The sequence below is a fragment of the Balaenoptera physalus genome, assembly GCF_965194825.1.
Source record: "Balaenoptera physalus genome assembly, chromosome: 20".
In the NCBI taxonomy this organism is placed as follows: Eukaryota; Metazoa; Chordata; class Mammalia; order Artiodactyla; family Balaenopteridae; genus Balaenoptera; species Balaenoptera physalus.
In genome coordinates, this window is record NC_138901.1 from 27013734 (window position 1) to 27039489 (window position 25756).

Sequence of the window (25756 nt, forward strand, 5' to 3'; positions counted from 1 at the left end):
TTCCATGCTTACTCCTGCCTCTTTGTACCTCCTGAGCCAGTTGATGAGACAGACATACCAGAGCCTCTTCCAGGGTAGGATTTAAAAGATATCTTTAGAAATGATTTACAATCTTAAGTCATGGGGATCTTTCAAAAGTGAGGATATGTCCGCCTCTCTTCTCTATTTATTCTCTCCCATGATCTCACCCGGTTTAAATGCCATCTGGATCCCAATGACTTCCACATTTATATCTGTAGTTCTGTATCCTGAAATCCAGACTCATATATCCAACTGCCTACTCCACACCTCTTCTTTGACGCCCATCTTGAGTTTAACATATTTGAAATTCTGATTCCCTTCTTATCCATGAATATGCTTCATCCATAATCTTCCCCATCTCAGATGATGGAAAAGTCTTCCTTCCCTTTGCTCAGGCTAAAAACCTTCGTAATACTTGACTCCTCTCTCTCATATCACACACCCAATCTGTCAGTAAATCTCTTGGCTCTACCTTCAAATTATACCCAATCATTTCTCATCACCTCCCCCAAGTTGGCCTGATCACGATCAACACTGCTGCAATCATCTCCCAACTTTTGTTCATGCCCCTATAGTCTATCCAAGCAAACAGAGCGATCCTTTTGTCAGGAGATCATGTCACTCTCTGCTCAGAGTCTTAGATTGACTTTTCATTACAAATGGCCTCAAAGGGAAAGGCTGATGGGGAAGATTGACCCATCTAGTACCAATCTCTATACCTTCTCTGGTTTCTGTATGTGCCCAATAATGGCAGTGCCACTGTGTTCCTTTGAATGACAGTGGTTTCCACTGGTAGTCGCATGCCAAGGGACAGACAGGAGCTGCAGGGGGCTTAGGATGGTGTGAGCCTGAACTTTTAAAGTGCCCACAAGTTCTGTGCATAGTTTATTCCCTTCCAGAGTGGAAACAATTACAAAAAGCAAAGAGATGGCTCTTCAAACTGAACTAAAGTTGGAATTAAGAGAAGAACATGCCAATAAGCTTCATGTAATGTGAAAGTATCAGCATTACAACTAGTTTTAACAGCTCAGAGCTTAGCTTTCCTTGCTCCTTAGGGAGGAAGACAGTAGGAAAGTAAGAGCATAGAAAAGTCCCCGGGAGGACCTATGATGGAATGCTTGCTCTCCCACTATGGATGAGTAAATTATTGTTCAGGAAATGTTCACTCCCTCCCAGACCCAACTCCATGGGAGTATTTTGATGAAGGGCTTGGCCATGTGACTTGCTTTGACCAGTGGAAATTGGATAGAAGTGACAGTGTGTGAGTTTCAAGCCTAGGTCTTAAGGAACATCACACATTTCTGACCCCCAGCATAAGAAGTACTTGATCCCAGAAAAATGAGAGGTATGTGGAGCCGAGTTATCCTAACTGACCTGCAGACCTACAGAGCCACTCCAACCAACCCACAGATGCAGTAGTGAGAAATCAATGCCTATCTCTGAATGCTTGTTTACTATGCAGAAGTTGCTGACTAATAGAGCCACTCACTAGATGTGTGTCCTTGACAAATGGCTTCACTTCTTAGAGCCTTGCTTTCCTCATCTATAAACTGGGATAACAATTGTACTTATTTCGAGGATGGAATTTTGTGAGCACAAGGTAAGGTGTTGCACATGAAGCTCTAGCACAGAGCCTAGAGTGCAGAAAGTGCTTGGTTAGCATCTCTTCCTTGTTCCTGATGCTGAGCACTTTGCAGAGTGGGTACCACATCTGCGTGAGTGTGGCAGACTGAAGCTATGCTAGGGTGTAGTTCTGGGTAGCAGCAGAAGAACGGGCTGGTTGGGAGAGTGGGTGGGGGCCAAGGTCAGTTGTCCCTAGGTAGTGTGTTTGGGTGGCAGCTGTGGGGACCCATTTCTTTCTTGCTTGCTTAAAAGTATGAAAGCAGGGTACTCTGATAGTTTCCCCTGAGCAGGTGGTGTTGTCTTTGTCTCTACCAGAATTCATGGGCCAATGAATAACCTGCTCTTCCTGTAGAGCCTCCTGGGGGACTTCCATGCTTGTGTTTCCTACACACTGGCTGTGTCCTCGTGCATGACTCCTGTTTCAGAAACTCCCCTTCTTGCTGCCTGCTGGTCAACCTTCCAAGGGCTGGCTGCCCTGGGGCGTTCAGCTGGAGGGAAGAGTGCTAGTGCTTTCCTTCTGAGAAAATCAATCCCTTTCAGCCACAGTGTCCTGGGCATCACAGTGTCTAGGCCATTCCTACATGTCAGGCCAATAATTATCCCTGCAGTGTTACTTCCTTCAGGTATGTGATAAGTGCTCCTGGGAATACCTCCATTATTCCCCAACAGTGTAAAAGCAAAAATACCTGTGATTAGGGACGTAAAGCGGTTACCTTTCCCCATACCGGGTCTCTTTATCTTGCTTTAGTTCCCTTTGGCCCTGACAGATAGATGAGGGGACAAGAGAAGGGGGCGCTCCTGCTCTCTCTTAGTCCCACTTCCAGGAGCCTATATCTAGGGCAGTGAGGGCATTTCTTCAAATATGCTTCTGCATAAACTCCTTAGCCTGTTCTCAAGATCCTTCAAGATCTGACACCAGACCATCTTTCCTGCCATTCCCTCTGCCCCTGTCAATGCTACCGTAGGGAACCATTCATTTCTCCATTTATTCAGGCCATCATGAATGTTTATTGGATGTGCTGTGGGCACCAGAGGAAGAGCTGATGAAGGCAAAGTTCCTTCCTTTGAACTACCGAGTCCTTTAAATGCTCTCCTTGCTTTTGTATATGCTGCTTGGAATCTCCCTCCCTCCCTCCCTCCCTCTTTTCTTGCTTTCTTTTCTTACCAAATGTTTACTCGTCTATTCAGTGCTTATTGAATAGCAATTGTTATGTATAACCTTGCCATGAATTTTAGGCAGATTTTCTATGATCCCAAAGAGTTTTGTTCCTATTTTAATACATTGTAATTGTTACACAAATTAAAAAAAATTTTTTTAACATGTATTTATTTATTTGGCTGTGTCGGATCTTAGTTGCGGCATGCGGGATCTTTCATTGTGGTGCTTGGGCTCTTCCTTGTGGCGCTTGGGCTTCTCTCTTGTTGTGGCACGTGGGCTCCAGAGTGCATGGGCTCAGTAGTTGTGGTGCACGGACTCTTTAGTTGTGGTGCACATGCTCTAGAGTGGCAGGTTCAGTAGTTGTGGTGTGTGGGCTCTCTAGCTGTGGTGCACGGGCCCCAGAGCTCGCAGGCTCAGTAGTTGTGGCACGTGGGCTCTCTAGCTGTGGTGCACGTGCCCCAGAGCTCGCAGGCTCAGTAGTTGTGGCACGTGGGCTCTCTAGTTGTGGCACATGGGCCCTAGAGTGTGCGGGCTCAGTAGTTGTGGTGCATGAACTTAGTTGCCCCACAGCATGTGGGGTCTTAGTTCCCACAACCAGGGATTGAACCCACGTCCCCTGCTTTGGAAGGCGAATTCTTAACCACTGGATCACCTGGGAAATCCCCTGCTATACAAATCTTTATGAAACACTATGATATGTCTGTCTCTCTGACTAGAGAGTGAGGGATTCATGGACAGGAAACATGTTCTATTGATCTCTCTATTCCCTGGCACTCAGGACCACTTAATAAATACTTGTAGCAAATATTTAGTGAACAAATGAATGAAGGTCTTTGGTCTTAACTTTGCTGTCCTCTTCAGCTATTGCCAAAGTCTGTCCTTCTCAGTTCCTACAGACCCAATGGGGATGAGTCAGCAGGAACACCTCACTAGAAGTAGATGAAGTTGAAGCTCCCCTCAGCCACAGAACTGCTATTCATCATTGTTTCCAACAAGATCTGTCACCCTGGCTCTCTAGCCCCTATTTACATCAGAATTGATACCCGTTCATGAGAAAGGCCATCTTCCCATAGCACAAACCTGTATGGATGCTTTCATCTTTGGCAGCAGCCACATCACTTAATATTAATCAGACCAGAGCTAGGGGGTGGGGCAGGGAGGGAAGTCCCACTAATGATTGACTCTGTAGCTGGCAATCTCTTAGATTGTGTGTTGAGGCTTAATGTGTGATTTCATGGATTTTCATGGTCTCTAAACTGCAAATTCAAGATTATTTGAAAACATTTTATTTAATTTTTATGCTCTTTTAATCAAAAAAGTTAAAAAACTAATAATCCTTTATGGGAAGTTATAAAAACTATTTGCACACAAGACAGAAATGTCTCCCTTTGCTGAGCAATCTAAGTTTGAACTTAGAGAGGACTCCATAGGGGTACTGATGAGGAAGGGTAGGATGGTTTTGGAGATAATTCTTCTAGGTGATTCTCCAGGTTCATTCATCACCGCCAGCGTCCCCAACTCCAACCTCTTCATATGGAAGTGACTTCATATGGGAACGAGTGCCTGTGGGGAGGGCTGGTGTCTGGCCCATCTTTTTATTCCAGGAGCCTCACTTGGTGCCTGTCATGAGGCAGGTATGCAGGAAATGCTTGCTGAATGGATGAATAATTGAACAAGAGAAGGTTTCTCCATACTCTCCTTCCAGCAGTCTGAGGTGAGATCTGTAAGCATTCACTCTGTCTTTCCACGTCACCATTGGAGGTAGAAGCACCAGTGGCCTCCACCAAGTGAGGACGTGCAAAGGGGATGTGGGGTGTTAGAATGTTTGTGTGTTGCTTTTTACATTTGCAAAAATCAGATTCAGAATCCTAGATTTAGAAGGACCTTAGAAATCTGAAGTTCAACTTCTTCACTTAACAAATGAGGAAACAGAGTCAAAGTGAGGAAGTTCCTTGCTTAAGAACAAAATTGGCACATGAATTCCACTTTTCTGGTCACTCCTAATTAGTTAAAATTTTTTTCCCTTGTACTGTTTTCTTTCATTCCCTTGGTGTGTGTTATTTCCCATAACTATCCCCAAATCTTGCAACCTTTGGGATTGCTGTGGAAGACAGTAGCATCCTTTCCCCTCTACTCCCTTCAACTTTGTACTGTTCTCTCTTTTTTGCTTAAGGATTCTGGGGATAAAACACTCTAGAAACCCAAGGAAACTGGACAGAGTTCTCTAGGTCATCGTATCACACATGGAAATGAAGCAAAATGCCACCCTCCTCCAACTGAAAGGGAGACCCAACGACACAGAGAGGGAGATGTGGTCTCGCTGAGGGCTTCTGGATGTTTTGAAGTTGGATCCAAACCACCTGGTGAATGCTTTTTCAATCACATAATTGGCAAAGCCCCAAATGTGGCCAGCTGACATGGTAGAGTCTGTCAGCTGGCAGAGTCCCCCAGCTCTTTACCAATCCATGGGATAATGATGACCATCATCATAATAATCATTATTGCCTTAGACAGGCGTGGATGACAAAGGCACTCTGGGGGCTTCTGTTTGAAATGAGCTGCTTCTTAGCCAACCTTCACTCTCCAGAGTGACTTTCTACAGAATTAAAGGATAATGAAGCTGAAAGAGGCCCTTGGAGATCATCAGTTCTGCCTTTCCGCCTTCAGACAGGACTAACTTTTATAGAATATTTGCTATATAGGAAATTGAACCAAACTTACTTTTATATGTTATTCTTGTGATAGTATCTCTGTTGAGCATCCGATTAAGAAATGGGTTTGATGAATCAGAAACCTAGGGGAGAAAAGAAAATATTAATAACTGGGCAGTACTATTTCAAGATAAACATAGCCTCCATGCATTTACTTATTCACTCATATTTACTGAGTGCATAGCATGCTATAAACACTATGATGGCTGGAAATTCAGAGATCAAATATATAGAATCTACTTTCCAGAAACCACAGTCTAGAGAAAGAAGACAGGTAAGTAACCTAATGCTTATAATTTAGTGTGAAGAGTGCTATGATAGAGTTACAGGTATGATGATATTAGAGGAAGACCATCCACCTGGGGAATCATAGGCACTAAGGCCTGAGCTAAGTCTTGAAAGATTGGGGGAAGTTAACAAAGTTCTTTGGTGGTATAGTGTGGAAAAGGAGGAAAGGTGAAGAAAAACATGACATACAGAGGATTGTGCACACACGGACATGGGAGAACTAGTCATGTCCAGTGAAGTATTTCAGTGTAGGTGAAGGTGAGAGTATGGGGGAAGGATGCGAGGTAAGGATAGAGAGGTAGGCAGGAGCTAGGTCATGTCAGGCTTTGAGTGTCATGTTAGGGCATTTAAACTTTATTCTGTAGGGATGGAGAAATATCAGAGGGTTTTAAGTAAGGAGTAGGGAGTGACATATTAGGAAGGGGATAGTTATCCAAGTAGAGAGTGAGAGAAAGAGTACCCAGAGTGGGGCTTCCCTGGTGGCGCAGTGGTTGAGAGTCTGCCTGCCAATGCAGGGGACACGGGTTCGAGTCCTGGTCTGGGAAGATCCCACATGCCACGGAGCAACTGGGGCCGTGAGCCACAACTACTGAGCCTGTGTGTCTGGAGCCTGTGCTCCGCAACAAGAGAGGCCGTGATAGTGAGAGGCCCACGCACCGCGATGAAGAGTGGCCCCCGCTTGCCACAACTAGAGAAAGCCCTCGCACAGAAACGAAGACCCAACACAGCCAAAAATAAATAAATAAATTTATAAAAAAAAAAAAAAAAGAGTATGCAGAGCAGTGATATCAGGAGATGAAAAAGATCTCTAGGATATAATATGGAATCTTATACCACTGCTCAGTATTACATGAATCAAATATATCATAAGCCATGTCATTCATTCAATCAATCAATCATCCATCAATCTGTCCTTCCATCCATCCAAAAAATATTTACCAAATTCCTATTATGGGTGACACATTTTATTAGATGTTCAGGGATCAGTTCCCATTTTATGCCCATGCTGTTAGGTCTCCAAATTCCTTGTTTGGAGAACAAGCCAAATTTCCAGGGGCTTAAGCCAGGGAACCACAATTTGGAGACCGTGATGGACCCCCACAAGACTGTGTATACTGTTTTGTTAACAACTCCCTTTTTACTCAGCTTTTTTCTAGGGACCATTGTTCATCCTAGTTATTTTTCTCCTACCTTGCTCAGCTGTGCTCTGTAATTTACACCTCAGCTGCTAATCGGATGTTGTGACACATCAACATTTTAAATCTGATTTATTCTGAGGGTTGGAAAAATTGCAGCAGATGATTATTATTATTAGATAAGCAACAGGTAATTTTTAGTTTGCAGAAAGCACAGACTGTTTATTTTCCCTCCATCTGCCTTTCCTATCCCACGCAGTTTCCTGGGTGTGTTGTTGTGGTGAGACATACACCAAGGGGAGCTTGGTGAGTGACAATGTTCAATGGAGGTAAAATCCCACCCCAAATGGAGAAAAGTCCCAAATTAAACACTACTGATCCCTGGAAGCTTTAGTGCTGAATCCAATTTCTACTTTGACATCCTCTTCAGCTATTTAAAAGATAGCCTGAAGCTGCCTGTTTGTGCTGATGCAGCCCATGAAAGGAGAGACAAATATAGATTGTCATGGCAGGTGAGGAATCTGCCAGGTCCCTTAATTGGATACCTTGGTTTCCTGGTACCCGGTGAGTCTGGGCAGAGCTAACATTGGGATTAGACATTTTTTGTGCTGATTAAAAATAATTGAAAAATTTCCAAAGTGCACATAGATGATTTGTGGGCTCTAGCGTGTTGGCTGTGTGGGTGAGAGGATAAAATATGTACTTGGAATAAGTGAGCTTAAGTGGGAAGTTAATGGTGTGTGATTGAGCAGCAATTATAGCCAAATCTCAGTTCCCTGTGGTCGTAGGAAGGGTGGGGGATTAGGAGGGGACAGAGATAGGTAAAACCCACAGGTAAACAAATCTCTTGTTTTAACAAACAATTCCAATGCTTTTGTGGCTCAGCTTTTGGGCCAGGGTGACATCTTGAGGGCTCAGCTGACCTAGATACGGGGCCTCTCATTTTCTGTTCCTGCCTACCTTGAGGCAGGAACTGGGGAGGGGAGGCAGAAAGATCAGCAGGAGGGGAGGGGTACCAGAGATTTTGTTCATGTCATTTCTAGGTACCAGTGTCCAGCACAAGCCTGGCTCATGCTCAGTCGGTGTTTGGGGATGAGTGAATGACAAGTCACAGCTTGGATAACTCACTGTGGAGCATCTGGGAGTTGATTATGTTGGACAAAGATAGAAGTGCTGTGGCTTATTTTGAGATCTAGCCAGGAAGCCTCAGGTTTGCTCAGGGAAAGAACAGAAGCATCCCTAAGAGCCAAACTGGCCTGAGAAGATGCAGGAGCTAGTCACCATCCTTTCACTGACCTCAGGGTCTGGGGCATAAGTTCCACTCAACAACCCGCAGGGAAGCAGCAGGACCTACATCAGTAATCTCGGTGGAACGAGTGTTTCTGCAGGAGCTTGTGAAACACACCAGTAGTTTGCAGTTAGGAGGCTGACTTCCTGGTGAATCAATCGCACTGTCAGCTGTAATGTGCCTGCACTTCCAGGATGATATACACTGACTTAGGAGCTTTGAGCAAAGTGAGACAATGTCAGTGGCAGAGGCTGAGGCACTCACCAAAGGTCAGGAGCTGTTGGGCAGCCCATGTTGGCCGTGAGAGTTACTCATGGAAGGCCCTGGCATTGGGAAAGCCACAGGGGATGTGAGCCCCTGGACACGCATGGCGCAGTTTTGTGAAATATCTTTAGGCTTCATAACAATAAGCCTGACCCAGGTTGAATGCATCAGTGGCTATCAATATCATAATTGGGGGTGGTTGAGGGATATAGGTATTTACCCCATGTTTATGGGCAGCATGGGGATGTGGGGGAAAAGTTTTTAAATGTTGTTTTCTCTTTTCTCCCTCCCAGCTCTGTGAATAAGGTCATTAGTAAGTTCATTGACTTGCTTTAAAGTCAAGCAAGACTTGGGTTCCACTCCTGTATGGGCTGTTATGAACTACATGAATTAGGATGGAATGTCAAAGATTCTCTGAACCATTTTCCTCATCTGCAAGATAGGGACATGATGCCCACACCACAGGTTTATTATTAGGGTTAAATGATAAAATATATGTAAAGTACATATCTCAGTGCCTGGCATTCAGGAATCCATTGTTTATTATAACAGGGTCTGTGATGATGCCAAGAGGTATAGAGCAAGGACTGGCAGGATCAGTCTGTACCAGGACCAGTTTCCTTTGGGAAGTCACATCAGGTGTTAAGAAGGCACTACAGCTTAAAAATGTACTTCCTGGGACTTCCCTGGTGGTGCAGTGGTTGAGAATCTGCCTGCCAATGCAGGGGACATGGGTTCGAGCCCTGGTCTGGGAAGATCCCACATGCCGCGGAGCAACTAAGCCCGTGTGCCACAACTACTGAGCCTGCGCGTCTGGAGCCTGTGCTCCGCAACAAGATAGGCCACGATAGTGAGAGGCCTGCACACCGTGATGAAGAGTGGCCCGCGCTCGCCGCAACTAGAGAAAGCCCTCACACAGAAATGAAGACCCAACATAGCTATAAATAGATAAATAAATACATAAATAAATAAATTTATAAAAATGTACTTCCTATCTTTTCCATCAAAAACCCCTGTACTTTTCCATCAAAAACCCCTTCCTATTTTTGCCAATGACCAGCTAGACGAGGTGGGGTTGGTGGCCAGTGGCAGCAATATGTCACTAATGCCTCTGTCCAATGTTCAGCTTTACTGGGGCCACAAAAAGGCCTGACCTGACCCAGGTGAGGGAGAGTAAGTTAGGAGGTGGTGTGGCCAGTCAGGGCAAAGTGCTTGTTGCAAAGCGTGATGCTCTCGAGGAGGGAGGGGAAGTAGTGACTGGGGTTGTCCCTGCACTCATTCTTCTGAGTGATGCCTGGGGTTGGTTGCCCCTGCGCCCATTCTTCTGAGTGATGATGATGCCACCACAAAAGCTCTGTTAAAACTCACTAGTGCCAAATGCTGAATTTCTATTGACCATCATCAGATTCCAAGTTCTGATTGGAGCACTTCCTCTAATGGTCTGGTTAAAACTTCCCAAGGGCCTAGCACAGTGACTGCCAACTTTTAGAACTGCCATCCTTTGCTTTTGTTTTTTTTCCCTTTTGGAAAGACAGTTTCTTTTGTTTTTGTTTTTGTTTTTTTTTTAATTTGCAAACTTGTTTCACTCAACAGCTGTCAAAATGTTAAAGGTAATTATTTTTTAACAAATTAGAATTTGCTTGGTTGAAGGTTTGTTGTTGATGATGACTGTAAGAAGATGTGGAACCTCCCTAGAATGTCATAAAGTCAGCATTGGTGACCTTTGCTTAATTATTCACAAGGATGTTTACAAAGGAGAGGGACAATGGAAGGGAAAGATGATACTCAGAGCAATTGCGGGAAGCTGGAGGGAGCTGTTTAGTGCAGTGCCTGGGGGGAAGAGATATCTCACATTTTCCTTTCATCTCTTTTTTCCAAGGGTTATCTGATGGACAGGTCATTAAACCTGTGGGGTGTCAGTGAGAAACCATCTCCCCTTCTATTGCTTCCCTCATATACTTCTGCATGAGTGGGACCTAAAGCCTGCACCTGGATCCAGCACCCTTTTTCTCTCTAGGACAAAAGCTACCTGAATTCTCAGGCCCCAGTGCTCTGAAATGGAACTCATTGTTTTCACATCTCACTGAAAAGGGCTTTATTTTTCATGAATCTCATGGAAATAAAAGTCACCCCCTGCAGCTTTTCTTGGGCATAGATATTACCTCTGTTGCTATTTCTAAGATCCAACAGGACCGTAAACTGATATTCTGATTGGGGTGGGAATGGCAAGAAGAGAAGAATGAAGGAATGCAATACACTTACTTTTATAAATATAGAAACTACCACCAATCCGTTTGGACTCTTTGCAGCTTCTGTGACATTGGTATATAACTCATGGTTATAGTGGATGAGCTGCACCTGGCAGGAGGGAAAAACAATAATAAGAACAACAATTTAACATTAAAAGATGTGAGGTATGGCATATCCACCCTACATAAGGGTAAACTGTAAAGTACATTATAGAACAATTGGAAAGATAATCCTATAATTGAAGAGATTTCAGGGATACGATCTGTGTGTGTGTGTGTGCATGTATAAAATACATGCACACACACACACACACACACACACACACACACACATACAAAAATACCCATACATATTTGCAAATGTTTTCTGGTAACAATCATGCATTTAATAAGCTTGGTGCCCATCTGGCTCTGGCTTCATCCCAGCACATTTTCCCTAAAGTGTGTGTAAAGTGAATTTCCCTTATTAGGAGCAGAACTGCCCTACAGGGTTGGACATGTTTCCAGGCTGCACCAACAGCTGCCATTGACAGCAAATAAATCTTCCTCATGGCCATGGACAAGCAGGGAATTGCTAGGTCCTGAGTCAGCTCAGTGACACTGAGAGGATACTGGCCAGCCTGCAAGATGCAGTTCTCCTGATGGAGAGAGAGCTGATGGCTTAGGCTCCTGATGCACCAGCCTGCCCAGGTCACCTGATTGTGCAGGACTTAACTTGCTCCTCATTGAATGAAGATCAGCAATCTGCCTGTTGAGCCCTTGTGCATTCATTTCAGGCTGTGGTTTTAAAATAGTTTTTCTTTTTTTTTTTTTTTTTTTTTAACAGTATGGAAGTATAATTTTGTAACAAACTAAAAGAAATTAAAAAAACAAAAGTTCCCCTTCCCCACCTCTTTCTAATCCCAGTCCAAGCAATATGATTATTAAGAGTTTAGTACTTATTCCAGATTTTTTTTGTGCTTATTAATCACACACACGTATACCTGTAGAGTTTAAAAAACACTAAATGGATAAATTCCTAGAAACATACAACCTACCAAGACTGAATCAAGAAGAAATAGACACCTGAACAGACGAGTACAAATAAGGTGATTGAAGTAGTAATCAAAAATCTCTCAACAAAGAAAATCCCTGGACCAGATGGCTTTGTGGATGAATTCCACCAAACATTCAAGGAAGAATTCATACCAATCCTTCTTAAACTCTTCCAATAAATAGAAAAAGAGAGAACGCTTCCGAACTCATTTTATGAGGCCAGCATCATCCTGATACTAAAGCCAGACAAAGACACTGCAAGAACAGAGGACAAAAAGCCAATTTCCCTAATGTACATAGATGCAAAAATCTTTAATAAAATAATAGCAAACCAAACTCAACAACACATTAAAAGGATTATACACCATGACCAAGTAGGATTTATTCCTGGGATGCAAGGATTGTTCAACACATACAAATCAATCAGTGTGATATACCACATTAATGTAATAAAAGATAAAAACCACATGACCATCTCAATAGATTCAGGAAAAGCATTTGACAAAATTCACCATCCATTCATGATAAAAAAATCTCAAAAAAACAGAAGGAACTTACCTCAATACAATAAAGGCCATATATGAAAAGCCCACAGCTAACATCATAATTAATGGAGAAACACTGAAAATTTCTCCTCTAAGAGCCAGTACAAGGCAAGATGCCCACTCTTGCCACTTCTATTCAACATAGTCTAGGCAAAGCAATTAGACAAGAAGAAATAAAAAACATCCAAATCAGAAAGGAAGAAATAAAATTGCCTCTTTTTGAAGATGAAATGATCATATATGTAGAACACAATAAAGACTCAACCACACAAAAAACTCTTGGCACTGATAAATGAATTCAGTAAAATTGTCGGATACAAATTCAGTATACAAAAATTGGTGGCATTTCTTTACACTAACAATGGACTATCCAAAAAGGAAATTAAAAAAACAATCTCATTTACAGTAGCAACAACAAAAATAAGATACTTAGGAATAAGCTCAACTAAAGAAGTGAACAACTTGCACATTGAAAACTATAAAACACTGATGAAGGAAATTAAAGAAAATAAATGGAAAGACAGACCCATGTTTGTGGGCTGGAATAATTAATATTGTTAAAATGTTCATGCTACTATAAGTGATCTACAGATTCAATCCAATCCCTATCAAAATTCCAAAGGCATCATTTACATAAATAGGAAAAAACCCCTAAAATTCATGTGGAACCACAAAAGACCCTGAGTAGTCAAAGTAATCTTGAGCAAGAAGAATGAAGCTAGAACAAAGCTAGAGGAATTACATTTCTTGGCTCCAAAATGTATTTCAAGGCTATAGTAATTAAAACAGTATAAATACATATGCATAGACCAATGGAACAGAGCAGAGGGCCTTGAAATAAATCCAAACACTTATGGTCAACTGATTTTCGACAAGGGTGCCAAGAACACATAATGGGAAAGGACAGACTCTTCAATAAATGATGTTGGGAAAATTGGATATCCCATGAAAAAGGATGAAATTGGACCCTTATCTCATACCACATACAGAAGTCAACAAAAATGGATTAAAGACTTATATGTTAGACTTGAAACTATAAAACTACTAGAGGAAAACATAGGAAAAAATTTCTTGACGTTGGTCTTGACAGTGGTTTATTGGTTATGACAGCAAAAAAGCACAGGCAAGAAAAGCAAAAACAGACAAGTGGGATTGTACCAAACTAGAAAGCTTCTGCACAGCAAAGGAAACAATCAAAATAGTAAAATGGCAACCTACAGAATGGGAGAAAATATTTGCAAACAATGTATCTGATAAGGGTTAATATCCCAAATATCCAAGTAACTCATAACAATTCAATAGCAAAAAAAAAACAAATAACCTGATTAAAAAATGGGCAACTAATTTGAATTGACATTTCTCAAAAGAAAACATACAAATGACCAATAGGTACTTGAAATAGTGCATAACATCACCAATAATTGGGGAAATGCAAATCAAAACCACAATGAGATATAACCTCACACTTGTTAGAATGGCTATTACAAAAAAGACAAACAATAACAAGTGTTGGTGAAGATGTGGACAAAAGGGAACACTGGTGCACTGTTGGTGGGAATGTAAATTGGTGCAGCCACTATGGAAAACTGGATGGAGGTTCCTCAAAAAATGAAAAATAGAACTATCATAAGATCCAGCAACCCCATTCTGTGTATATGTCCAAAAGAAATGAAATCTGGCTCTTAAAGAGATATCTGCACTCCCATGTTTGCTGTAGCGTTATTCACAATAACTAAGATATGGAAACAACCTGAGTGTCCACTGAGGGATGAATGGATAAGGAAAATGTGATACATACCCCTCCCCACACACTGGGATATTATTCAGTGATAAAAATAACTGAAATCCTGTCATTTGTGACAACATAGATGAGCCAGATGAGCCAGAAGGACCTTATGCTAAGTGAAATATGCCAGACACAGAAAGTCAAATACTGTATGAACTCACTTACATGTAGAATCTAAAATAGTCAACTCATAGAAAGAGAGAATAGAATGGTGGTTGTCAGGGGTTGAGCAGAGAGGGAAATGAGATGTTCGTCAAAGGGTACAAAGTTTCACTTATGAAGGTGAATGAGTTCTGGAGCTCTAATGTACAGCATGGTGGTGATAGTTAACAATATTGTATCACACGCTTGAAATTTGCTAAAAGTATAGATCCTAAATGAAATATTTTTTTTAACATCTTTATTGGCATATAATTGCTTTACAATGGTGTGCTAGTTTCTGCCCTACAACAAAGTGAATCAGTTATACACACACATACTTCCCCACATCTCCTCCCTCCCGTGTCTCCCTCCCACTCTCCCCATCCTACCCCTCTAGGTGGTCACAAAGCACTGAGCTCTTCTCCCTGTGCTATGCGGCTGCTTCCCACTAGCTATCTATTTTACATATGGTAGTATATATAAGTCCATGCCACTCTCTCACTTCGTCCCAGCTTACCCTTCCCCCTCCCATATCCTCAAGTCCATTCTCTACATCTGCGTCTTTATTCTTGTCCTGCCACTTTTTTTTTTTAGATTCCATATATATATATGTGTGTGTGTGTGTGTTAGCATACGGTATTTGTTTTTCTCTTTCTGACTTACTTCACTCTGTATGACAGACTCTAAGTCCATCCACCTCACTACAAATAACTCAATTTAGTTTCTTTTTATGGCTGAGTAATATTCCATTGTATATATGTGTCACATCTTCTTTATGACCCAGCAATCCCACTACTGGGCATATACCCTGAGAAAACCATAATTCAAAAAGAGTTATGTACCACAATGTTCATTGCAGCTCTATTTACAATAGCCAGGACATGGAAGCAACCTAGGTGTCCACTGACAGATGAATGGATAAAGAAGATGTGGCACTAAATTAAATCTTATCACACACACCACACACACACACGCACGTATCTATGAAGGGGTGATGGATATGTTATTTAGTTTGATTGTGGTGATTTTTTCACAATGTATACATATATTAAAATATCAAGTTGTATACCTTAAATGTATACAATTTTCATATGTCAAAGATATCTCAATAAAAATAAAAAATGAAAAGTGAAAAAACAATGGAAATGGAATCATTTTATAAGTAACTGTGAACTTGATTTTAAAAAATTTTTTAAAGAAATTAAAAGTAGTCTGTGGCTATCTTTCTAAGTCAATGTGTATGGATCTACCTAAATCTTTCTAATAGCCATAGAATTCTCCATCACATAAATGCCTCATAATATATTTAACCATCCTCTCACTAGTTTTTAGGTTGTTTCCATTTTTTTTTTGTCTCTCGGAAACAATGTCACAGCAAGCCTTGCATTATCTTTCTATAATGGTATTAGCATTTTCCACAAGCTGATTTGAGAATCTAATAAGATGGTGCATGTAAAAGTGATTTATGACTCTGAAAGTATAAAGAGTATTCATTATTCCCAACATCCTATGTTGAATTTAAAAAAGAGGTGTAGTTTTAGAAGCTGAGAAAGTCAATGATCTAAAAAGGGTACTTTTCCTTGATCTTTGAATAAAACATCTCTAACAGAGTGAATTGCAACCTTCACTGTGCATCCAGTTCACCTGGGTGCTTTTAAAATCCATCTATACCTGCCCCCCAAATTCTGATTTGATTCATTTAGGGTGGGAACAAGGCACTGGTGTTTGTTAAAAGCTCTTCAGCTAGAGGGCAGCTGGAGTGGAGAACGAGTGCAACATAATCAATGAGCATCAATATCCCATCACTGTCCACTCAGATGGATGGTCCGTTGAATCTGATAATATCCTGAACATCTTGAATCAGTAGAGCTTCTCATGAAGGGAGCACATGTTATTGCTGCTCTTGAAATATCCTATTTGTTTATTGCTTCTTCACTTCTTGTGAGTTTTGCCAATGGTGGCAGATGGTTATACAGCAGCTACTCTGCCATCAAAAAGGCAACTGCAGGCAGGGGTTAGTGAATCTGCTCTGCCTGTGCAGGACTCAGGCCAGGCAGGCTTACAGGCCTGTGCTCATCAATCTCCCTCCCTACCTCCCACCCACACAGTCAGGACTTTCTGTAGGTGGAGAACCAGGAGCTATAGGGGGATCTGCCACACCTCCTTTCAGTGTTGAGTAAGCTTCTTAATGAGAATCAAAACACATCCTGCCATCTGCTAAGATCTTCCCACCAGGTGACCTAGAAAACCACCTGGGGATGTGCCAGTTCTTCAAGGCATGCCTTGAAATTTCAGTATATTCTGAGAACTAGGCTTTGGAGAGCAGAGAAGTGGAAGGCAATCAAGTGGAGTGATTCTTCTCTCCAACTTATAAGACTGAAAAAGGTAGGAAGATGTCTCTTGGATGCCCCATAGGGTAGGATTCCGTAGGGGCCAGGGTTGTGGCAAGTATAGGGGTGAGGCTGTGCTCTGCTCTAAGCTCAAGTTAGCACATTTGGAATTTTGATCTGAAGTCTTGCCTCCTCTATGTTCCAAGGTAAGTTGGCTAGGATTCTGAGATCAGGGTGAACCACATGAAATTGACTTTTTGATTTGCAAAAATGGTGATTTTATAGAGTTAACATAATCTTAAAATAAAGCTATTTTGAATACAGCATACCCCCACATGCCCACACATGAATTACACGTTAGAAAGATGACATAGTACTTTCCTACTCAATGTGCAGTGCAGGGACCAGCAACAGCCTCAGGATCTGGGAACTTGTTAGAAAAAATGCAGAATCTTGAGCCCTACTCTAGACCTCCTGAATCACAATCTGCATTTTAACAAGTTCCCAGTGATTTGAATGAATGTATGTTATTAGTAGTTGAGAAGTACTGGTTTAGCAGATAGTGCTGGCTGGTTAGCAGGGACCTATTTTGTCTGGCTGTTCACCCTCCCTCTCGTTCACTTCAGCTGAATTTAAGGGTACATACGTTATGTATGTTGGAAGATAGGCTGAGTTCAGATCATAGGAGGCTTAGACTAGGAGCCAGGGAGGGGATTAGAACAGGAGATAATAACAGGGAGAGACCAGAGGTAAGGAGGATCTAGTTTCAGGTGGTGGTCCTTAAGGTGGAGAATGTTCCATAGGACTTTGTAGTTTATAGGATGTGCTTGTGTGTGGTGAGTGGGCACCAAGTGATCCCCCAGGTCTCAGACCAGTCAGGACCACCAGAAGACCCCAGGAGGCAGCTTGGCAATGGCCAGGCTTCTTGTTTCCACCTGTCAGAACACAATTTTGGCATCAAAAGCAAGAGAGACATTCATGCATCAACAACAGGTCTTAACTGTGAAAAAGCACTGCTTCCCTTTCACCTACTTCCCAAGGTCCTTGTCAGTAGCAATTATAATTCCTGAAGCTGTTGATTTTGTTTTTCCTCAGGCAGGCACAGTGGGGCCAATCAAATACACACTAACCACACACACGGTGAATAGGTGTGGGTGGGTCTGGGGAAAGGGGATCTGCTGCTGCTTGTCCTGCTATTAATTTGGGATTGGGGAGCAGCTATGTGCAAATCATATCCTGCTAGGAAGAGAGTATAAGATTGGCAAGTGGGTTCTGAAAGTGATGCCTGTGGATTGCCTTTTGCCATTTATGGGTAATATTTTAAAATCCAAACCCTACAAAGTCAGAATTTTGAATAATTTGGATGAGCACTTCAGCTGTAGTTTGAACACCAACTTTGGAGCTTACTCAAGGTAATCAAAGTGTCTGATGTGACATAGGAGATTTATAAGTGAATGCTTGACCTTCTGAGCAAGTGTGTGAGGCAACTAGAACTGCAGGGACAATGTTGAAACTGCTTACAAGAACAAACTCTTTTGGGGTTAATGATGACATTCTAATTAAACACCACTTTTAGCTATTCATTAAAGAGACAACCCAAGGGCTTCTGCTAGCCTAGTTGGAATTACCATGTGAAAGAGCTAAGCCTGGATTATTGGAAATTATTTTATAATCTTGACTTTTTAATTAGTTTAGACAGGTGTCTGAACTTTAGAGAAGCTTTCTGGAAATGCAAGACTGAGAAATGGCTGTCTTAGAGGAAGAAATAAGATATTGTTGGACTTTTCATGATGCTCAGACATGGTACACGCTGTGATCCAGAGCATTTTCTAAATTCTCTGAGATCTGATGTGATTCTTCATTGTGTGGCACTAGCTTTAATCTTGTGTTCTCATCCCAGAACATGCTGTCTCACCTCAGTCCTTTACAAGGACCTGGAATTTGTTCATTCAAACTATTTTTGAGGGTCAACCATGTGCTGAGGCCAGTGGGAGCAAGACTGATAAAATCCTTGTCCTCCTAGAGATAATTTCAGATGGTGGTAAGAGCTTTGAAGGAAACAAAACAAGATTTTGGCTTGCAAAATGAATGACAGTAGTGGAAATATTGGGGGGTGGCATGCAGGAGTGGGGACAATGTCAGGTAGTGTAGCTAGTGAAGGTCTCTCTACAGAGGTGACATTGGAGTTGAGTTCTGCTGATGAAGAGGAGCCAGGCATGGAAAGACTGGAGGGAGGTGCATTGTTGGCAGAGAGTGCAGCCAATGCAAAGAGTCTGAGGTAGGGATAAATAGCTGACTATGGTTGGGAAGGGTGAAGGTGGCTCAAGATGGGACTAGCTCATACAGGGCTTTGTAAACCATGGTGAGGAGCTTTGATTTTATTCCAAGTGCAGCAGGTAGCCATTAGTTTTAAGGAAGAAGTCAATTGATCTCTTGTGCATTGTTTTGTCGGTTTGTTTGTTTTTCTGATGTGCACTTTTGGAAGATTCCTCTGGCCACTGTTGGAGGGCATAGCTGACAGAGGAGGCTTTGTCTACCCTTCTTTACCTTACAGCTCAGCTTTGGCCTCATCTTCTCTAGGACACCTTCCATGAACCACTGACACTGAGCATCAACTGCAGCTCCTCTCTGCTACCATGTGCTTTCATTCAGTGGGCAAGTTCAAAATATCTTACAACCAGGATGGCATTGGCAGTAGGTAATCAGAACAGATGTAAGCCACTGACAACTGGCATAGTCATATGGGTGCCGAATATCCTGTTGATGTTAGTCATCATCATCATTTATTGATGATCATCACCAACATTTTTTGAGCACTGCTTTGTTCCAGAGACAATGCCAGCAATAACATCATCTCACTTAAATCTCACAAAATTCCATGAGTTAGTGACATTATCTCCATTTAAGTCATGGACCACTGGGCACTGGGCCACTGAGAGATTATTTGCTCAAGAAAGTGGTAGAGTTAGGATTATGCCTAGTTCCTATGACTATAGAGTTCACATTCATGCCCCATGTGATTTTGAAACTGTTTTCTTTATTTTTGTATCTATTTTTGAATAAACATCTCAAGGGCAGGGGTATCCCTGGTGCCTGTCATGGGACATGGCTTAGAGGATATGTTGGCAAGTGTTTGCTGAAAGACTCCCAATTCTGCATCTCATAGAGATGGACCTTAAAAAAAAAACCCAGGCTAGCCCACTTTTAAAAATGAAGAAACTGAGATCAGAGAGGAGCTATGTCTTGTCCAAGATTATATAGTCATTTGTTCAACAAGGATTTTTTGAACAACTAATAAGTGAGGGAGAGTGATATGAGAGGACGAAGAGGGAAGCAGGACGAGACTGTGGAGAGCCTGGCAGACCAAGCTAGGGTGTCTGGATTCCATTCTAAGGGTGATGGAAAATTATGTTTATGTCCTAGAATTCTCTTAGGACCAAAAGCAAAGCTTTTTCTCTGCCCCATAACTGAAGTGAGGAGCCAGGCAAACATTGGCCTTTGGTGCCAAGTAACCCAGCTTTCAAGCTAATCGACAAGTACTTATTTTTACTAAATGAAAAGACCTGCTGCAAGCAAGCTTCCAAGTTGACAGCAAGCTATCCTTGTCATTGGTTAGGCTGGGTGCAGACTCTGGTGTAAAATTCTCAGATCGAGTCTGCACTTCTCAGCAGTGAGTTGACTCACCATTGCACGCAGGGCTGTGGCTCACTCATCCCTCAGGCCATGGCAGAGCGACCAGCTGTGTTTTCAGACCATGATGTATACACCTTAGTTCGTCTCAGTGTGATGCTGCATTAGCAGAAGTCCCTTATGAACTCAGGAAAGAGCAGCCTTGTAACGAAGGATCACACACAGCATTTGGAATGATAACACCACCACTCTGATTACCCATGCTCAAACACCTCAGTGGCTTGTTTTTAAGACAGAGACCCAAATCTGAGCACAGGTCTTGTGTGGCCCCTGACTTTTCCATCCATGTCCCCTTGTTGGATGTGCTCTGGCCACAGAGACATTCTTTTTGTCTCCCTTACACACCATGCTTCCTCCTTCCCTAGAGCCTGTGCACATACCATCCCTCTGCTTAAAACACACTTCCCTCCCCTCTGTGCCTGACTCCTGTTTATGAACAAATTTAGTTCTCTACTCAAGCGTCATCTCTTGAGAGAGGTTCCTATAACCCACTCTCTTGGCATCCTGTGCCTTTCCCCTTTGAAACACATATGATAGTTTTATTTAAATATTTATTGTGTGCTTGATTAATGTCCATCATTTTCACTGGAACTTAAGCTTCATCCAGGCGAGGACTGTATCTGACTGGTTCTTGTGATGTCCCCATTACCCAGCACAGTACCTGGCACATATGAGTAGTAGTAAGTTAGAAATAATTGTTAAATGAATAAAGAAAGCCATGCAGGCTGGCAATAATGCAACCAAATGTGATGTCCCAAGGGACAGGGAAAGCAAGGTGCTTGGCTGAGATGGTAAAGGAACAGCCCAGAATCCTAAAGGATATCTCTGATGGGAACCCAGAAACTAAATATCACATTGGGTTATGTGGATTTCAAAGCCTGGCTTTGCCACTGGGTACCCTTGGGCAAGGCAGGCCTCTCATCTAAAACCTGGGATAATGCAGATGGCCAACAAGCACATGAAAAGATGCTCAACATCACTAATCACCAGGGAAATGCAAATCAAAACCACAATGAGATATCACCTCACACCTGTCAGAATGGCTATCATCAAAAAGAACACAAATAACAAATGTTGGCGAGGATGTGAAGAAAAGGGAACCCTCCTACACTGTTGGTGGAAATGTAAATTGGTACAGCCACTGTGGAAAACAGTATGGAGGTTTCTCAAAAAACTAAAAATGGAGTTAGCATATGATCCAGCAATTCCACTCCCTGGTATATATCCAAAAAAAAAAACAAAGACACTAATTCAAAAAGATACATGCACCCCAATGTTCATAGCAACATTATTTACAATGGCCAAGATATGGAAACAACCTAAGTGTCAATCAACAGATATGGATAAAGAAGATATGGTATATATACACAATGGAACACTACTCAGCCATTAAAAATGAATGAAATTCTGCCATTTGCATCAACATGGATGGACTTGGAGAATATTATGCTAAGTGAAATTCATCAGGCGGAGAAAGACAAATACTGTATGATATCACTTATATGTGGAGTCTAAAAAGTACAACAAACTAATGAATACAACAAAAAAGAAACAGAGTCACAGATGTAGAGAACAAACTAGTGGCTAGCTACAAGTGGAGAGAGGGAAGGTGGGAGGGGCAACATAAGGAGGGGAAGGGGTGTAAGAGGTACAAACTATTAGGTATAAAATAAGCTACAAGCAAGAGTGAAGAGATATGGGAACATATGTATATGTATAACTGATTCACTTTGTTATAAAGCAGAAACTAACACACCATTGTAAAGCAATTATACTCCAATAAAGATGTTTAAAAAAAAAAAAGCTACAAAGATATATTGTACAGCACAGGGAATATAGTCAATATTTTATAATAACTATAAATGGAATATAACCTTTAAAAATTGTGACACTATATTGCACACCTGTAACATATATAATACTATACAGCAACTATACTTCAATAAAAATAAAAAATAAAAACAGGGATAATACTACTAACTACTTCATAGAACTGTGGTGATGATTTTATGACACAGAGTATATAAACCTAGTAAGCACTCAATAATTAGCTACTGTTGTTGTTGTTACACTATAATTATTATATAAGCTATAGATAATAGAGCCTTCAGCTCCTGAAGAAACAGGGTGTGTACAGCCCCCTCTTCTGGATTCTCACTTTGAGGTGTTACCTATTCATGACCTGGATCATTTTCCAACATATCTTGTCCCATTTAGACATATATGGAGCAGCTACTATGAGGTAAGAACTTTTAAAGAGAAATGTATCCCCAGTGACTCATACTATAATTCAAGTAGTGGGAGACTTTTTCTGTAAGAGTCAGTAAATATGGTCATATTAACTATATGGTCTCCATCACAACCATGCAATCCTGCTTTTACATGAAAGCAGCTATAGGCAAAATATAAAAGAATGGGCATGACTGGGTTCCAATAAACCTTTATTTACAAAAACAGATGGTAGGCTATAGTTTGCTAACCCTGCTAGTTTAAATTTCAGAGATGAATAAAAAACTTTAGGAGCATACATTTTCCAGAAAGTATTCTTAGAGATAGGAAGAAAATACATATTTAAAGAATCTAAATATTAACCTCTCCCTTCCCTTTAAATGATAATGATTACCATTTCATATTTCTATAGCCCTTTAAACCTTTCAAGGCATATTCAACTCAAGTGAGTTTAATTCTAGTCAGTGAACAAGTCCCAAGCACACATCCTATGTCAGACCCCAGAAGTCAGAGGTAAATGCTATATATTCCATATCCTTGAGGAGCTCGCCCACGTAACCCCACTTGTTCCTAAAATAGGCAAAGGATATAACGAAGTCACAGAGAGGATAAGCATCTCTTCCGAGGTCACACAAACAGTGATCTTGGTCGACTTTGCTTTCGAGTGTATAACATTTTCTTTCCACAAGAAAGGAAAAGTATTTAGTATTTGAGGGGAGATCACATTTTAGCAGCTGTTTCTGGAACAAAAATTATAAGCTAGAATTTATTTATAAAAAGTCATTAGCAAGTTTTTCTTTCTGTATAAGAGTACACACAGTCTGCAGAGAAGAACACAGTTTGAGATTTACCAACTGCCACATTCTCACCTTGGTTTGGCAATTACCACTGGTCTGCCTGGTGACCGACGGTTTCCTGTGTTTTAAGACATGGAATGCAATTCTGGCTAAAAATAAAAAAAAAGTGCCTATAGTTTCTTTGACTGAAGACCTCCAAATGTGGTCGAGCTATCACAGCAACCTATAAAACCAGAGTGAAATATGGGTGTTTTTCTCCCCCCAGAAGATAGCAAAACTTGGATTTTAAAGCATGATGTTTTTCACAGAGTTGCACAGTTTGCACAAGTGCAGAGTGATATATTTGAGAGCAGGATGATGCTGGAAAAGGCAATGCTTTGTGCCTCCTCAGATACCTCTTCTGTCTAATAACCTCAGGCTAGTGGCTTAGCTCCTCTGTGCCTTAGTTACTTCATCTGTAATATGGGGATGCATCTAAGGATTGTCGTGAGAATGAAACAAGATAATCTACTACACAGCCTTTCAGGAATTAGGCAGAGTATAATCAAACAAGCAAAATAAATGAGGTGACACATACAAAGGACCACACATATAAAAGGCAGTTATCAAGGGACCTCCCTGGTGGTGGTGGTTAAGAATCTGCCTGCCAATTCAGGGGACATGGGTTCGAGCCCTGGTCCGGGAAGACCCCATGTGCCGTGGAGCAACTAAGCCTGTGCACCACAACTACTGAGCCTGCGCTCTAGAGCCCGTGAGCCACAACTACTGAGCCCACATGCCACAACTACTGAAGCACAAGTGCCTAGAGCCCCTGCTCCGCAACGAGAAGCCACCACGATGAGAAGCCTGCTCACTGCAATGAAGAGTAGCCCCCGCTCGCCACAACTAGAGAAAGCTCATGCGCAACAAAGAAGACCCAAAGCAGCCATAAATAAATAAATTTATATATATATATATATAAAGGCAGTTATCAAATGCTCCTTCTTTTTCTTTCCACGATGCAAAGATTGGACATACTTTCCTTCTTATTGGTTTCTGGACTTCAAATTTGTTGTCACAATACAAATTGCACACCAAGGATCTTCTAGAGAGTTTTCACACCCTTCTCACAACCTTCTCAAGAACCATTCAATTAGGATGTTTCCTGATGCTTTTTTCCCCCCGAAATATTCTGAAATAGCTGTTTCTAGAAACCGATCTTTCGGTCTACGATCCTTTTCTGAAGCAGCCATATCCCTTCCACTTCTCGTAAAAGAAACTGCTGAAAGCCAGAGCAGGATGGACCTCCTGTAATGAGGTCCAGATCATCCCAGAAGAGACCTACAGGGAGTGGTTGTTACCTGCCAGGATCTAAAGGTGGGGTCTGCAGATACTTTTGGAACCTCAGCTGATTTTAATTAAGGCTCTGCCTCAACTGCTTCCTGCAACCCAGACTTCATTGCTCCCATCCTCTTTCTCTGCAGTTGCCTACTTCCCATCTACACTCTCATTACCTTAAACACATCCCAGCAAAGAGCATGAATGAAGATCATTTATTGGCTCTGGAGTCAAACATCCTAGGTTCAAGTTCTGGGTTAGTCTTTTTGAGCCTCAATTTCTTCACATGTAAAAATGTGATTACAATATAACCACTCAAAGACTTGCTGGGATGATTAAATGAGTCAAACATGTAAATGAGCTGAAGTGCGTAAATGAGATAAATTAGGCTTTACATGCAATGCCTGGCATATTCTAAGTACTTAATTACTTCAATGAACAAATGCATGTAGGAAAATCCATCATGTTTGATCATTATAATGCAACATATGTCTAATTAAATACATATATTTTCCTTTTTTTTTCTGAAAATTGACGTACTCAATACTCAATCTTTTCAGGACATCAATAAATAATTCCTACAGGTATCCTGATCGGAGTAACTGGGGTTGAGTTTGAGAGGATACTTGGATGACCTCTTCAGAAGAAAAGGAAAACAAGTCATCTGAGGAATACTGAGACTCCTCTGGGGGCAAAAACAGAGGTTAAAGTAGGCACATTACAGGGGCAGAACCTGTCATTCCAGGGTCTCAGACCAGAGACAAATTTTTCTTAGATTCCAACTCTTTAAGCAAGTAACTCTATCAAGACTTTTATGACATATTGTTCAGTCACATCTGCTTTCTACAGAGGCCATAAACACCTATCATGGAGGAAGAAAAGATTAAATTCTCACAAACCACTTGCCAAAGCCGCTATATTCAGTTGGTGTTAATTCAGAAGAGTCACTTTTGATGAGTATTCTCCTAACTGTTGTTATTAATGGAAATAGAAATACAACATCTATTAGATAAAGAGAGGAGGGTTTTCTTTCCTTTTGTAAATCAAGCTTCAGAGCAAATTGGATAAGAAGTTCATAAAACTAGGCTTGATTTTGAACACATTAATTGCATAAAGTGTGATACTTAATAACTAGAAGTACATACTT

General features: G+C 41.5%; 1 protein-coding gene across 6 annotated transcripts in view; it reads right to left on the reverse strand.

The window, feature by feature from the left end:
- The window catches only part of CA10 (carbonic anhydrase 10), a 618162-nt gene that overhangs the window by 14287 nt on the left and 578119 nt on the right, over nucleotides 1-25756 (reverse strand). For all 6 annotated transcript variants that reach the window (XM_082440881.1, XM_082440883.1, XM_082440882.1 and 3 more), the window contains 2 exons: nucleotides 10753-10848; nucleotides 5525-5597 (listed from right to left, as the gene is read on the reverse strand). In XM_082440881.1, the coding sequence (XP_082297007.1) occupies nucleotides 5525-5597; nucleotides 10753-10848 (169 nt within the window). The remainder of the gene's footprint in view (nucleotides 1-5524; nucleotides 5598-10752; nucleotides 10849-25756) is intronic.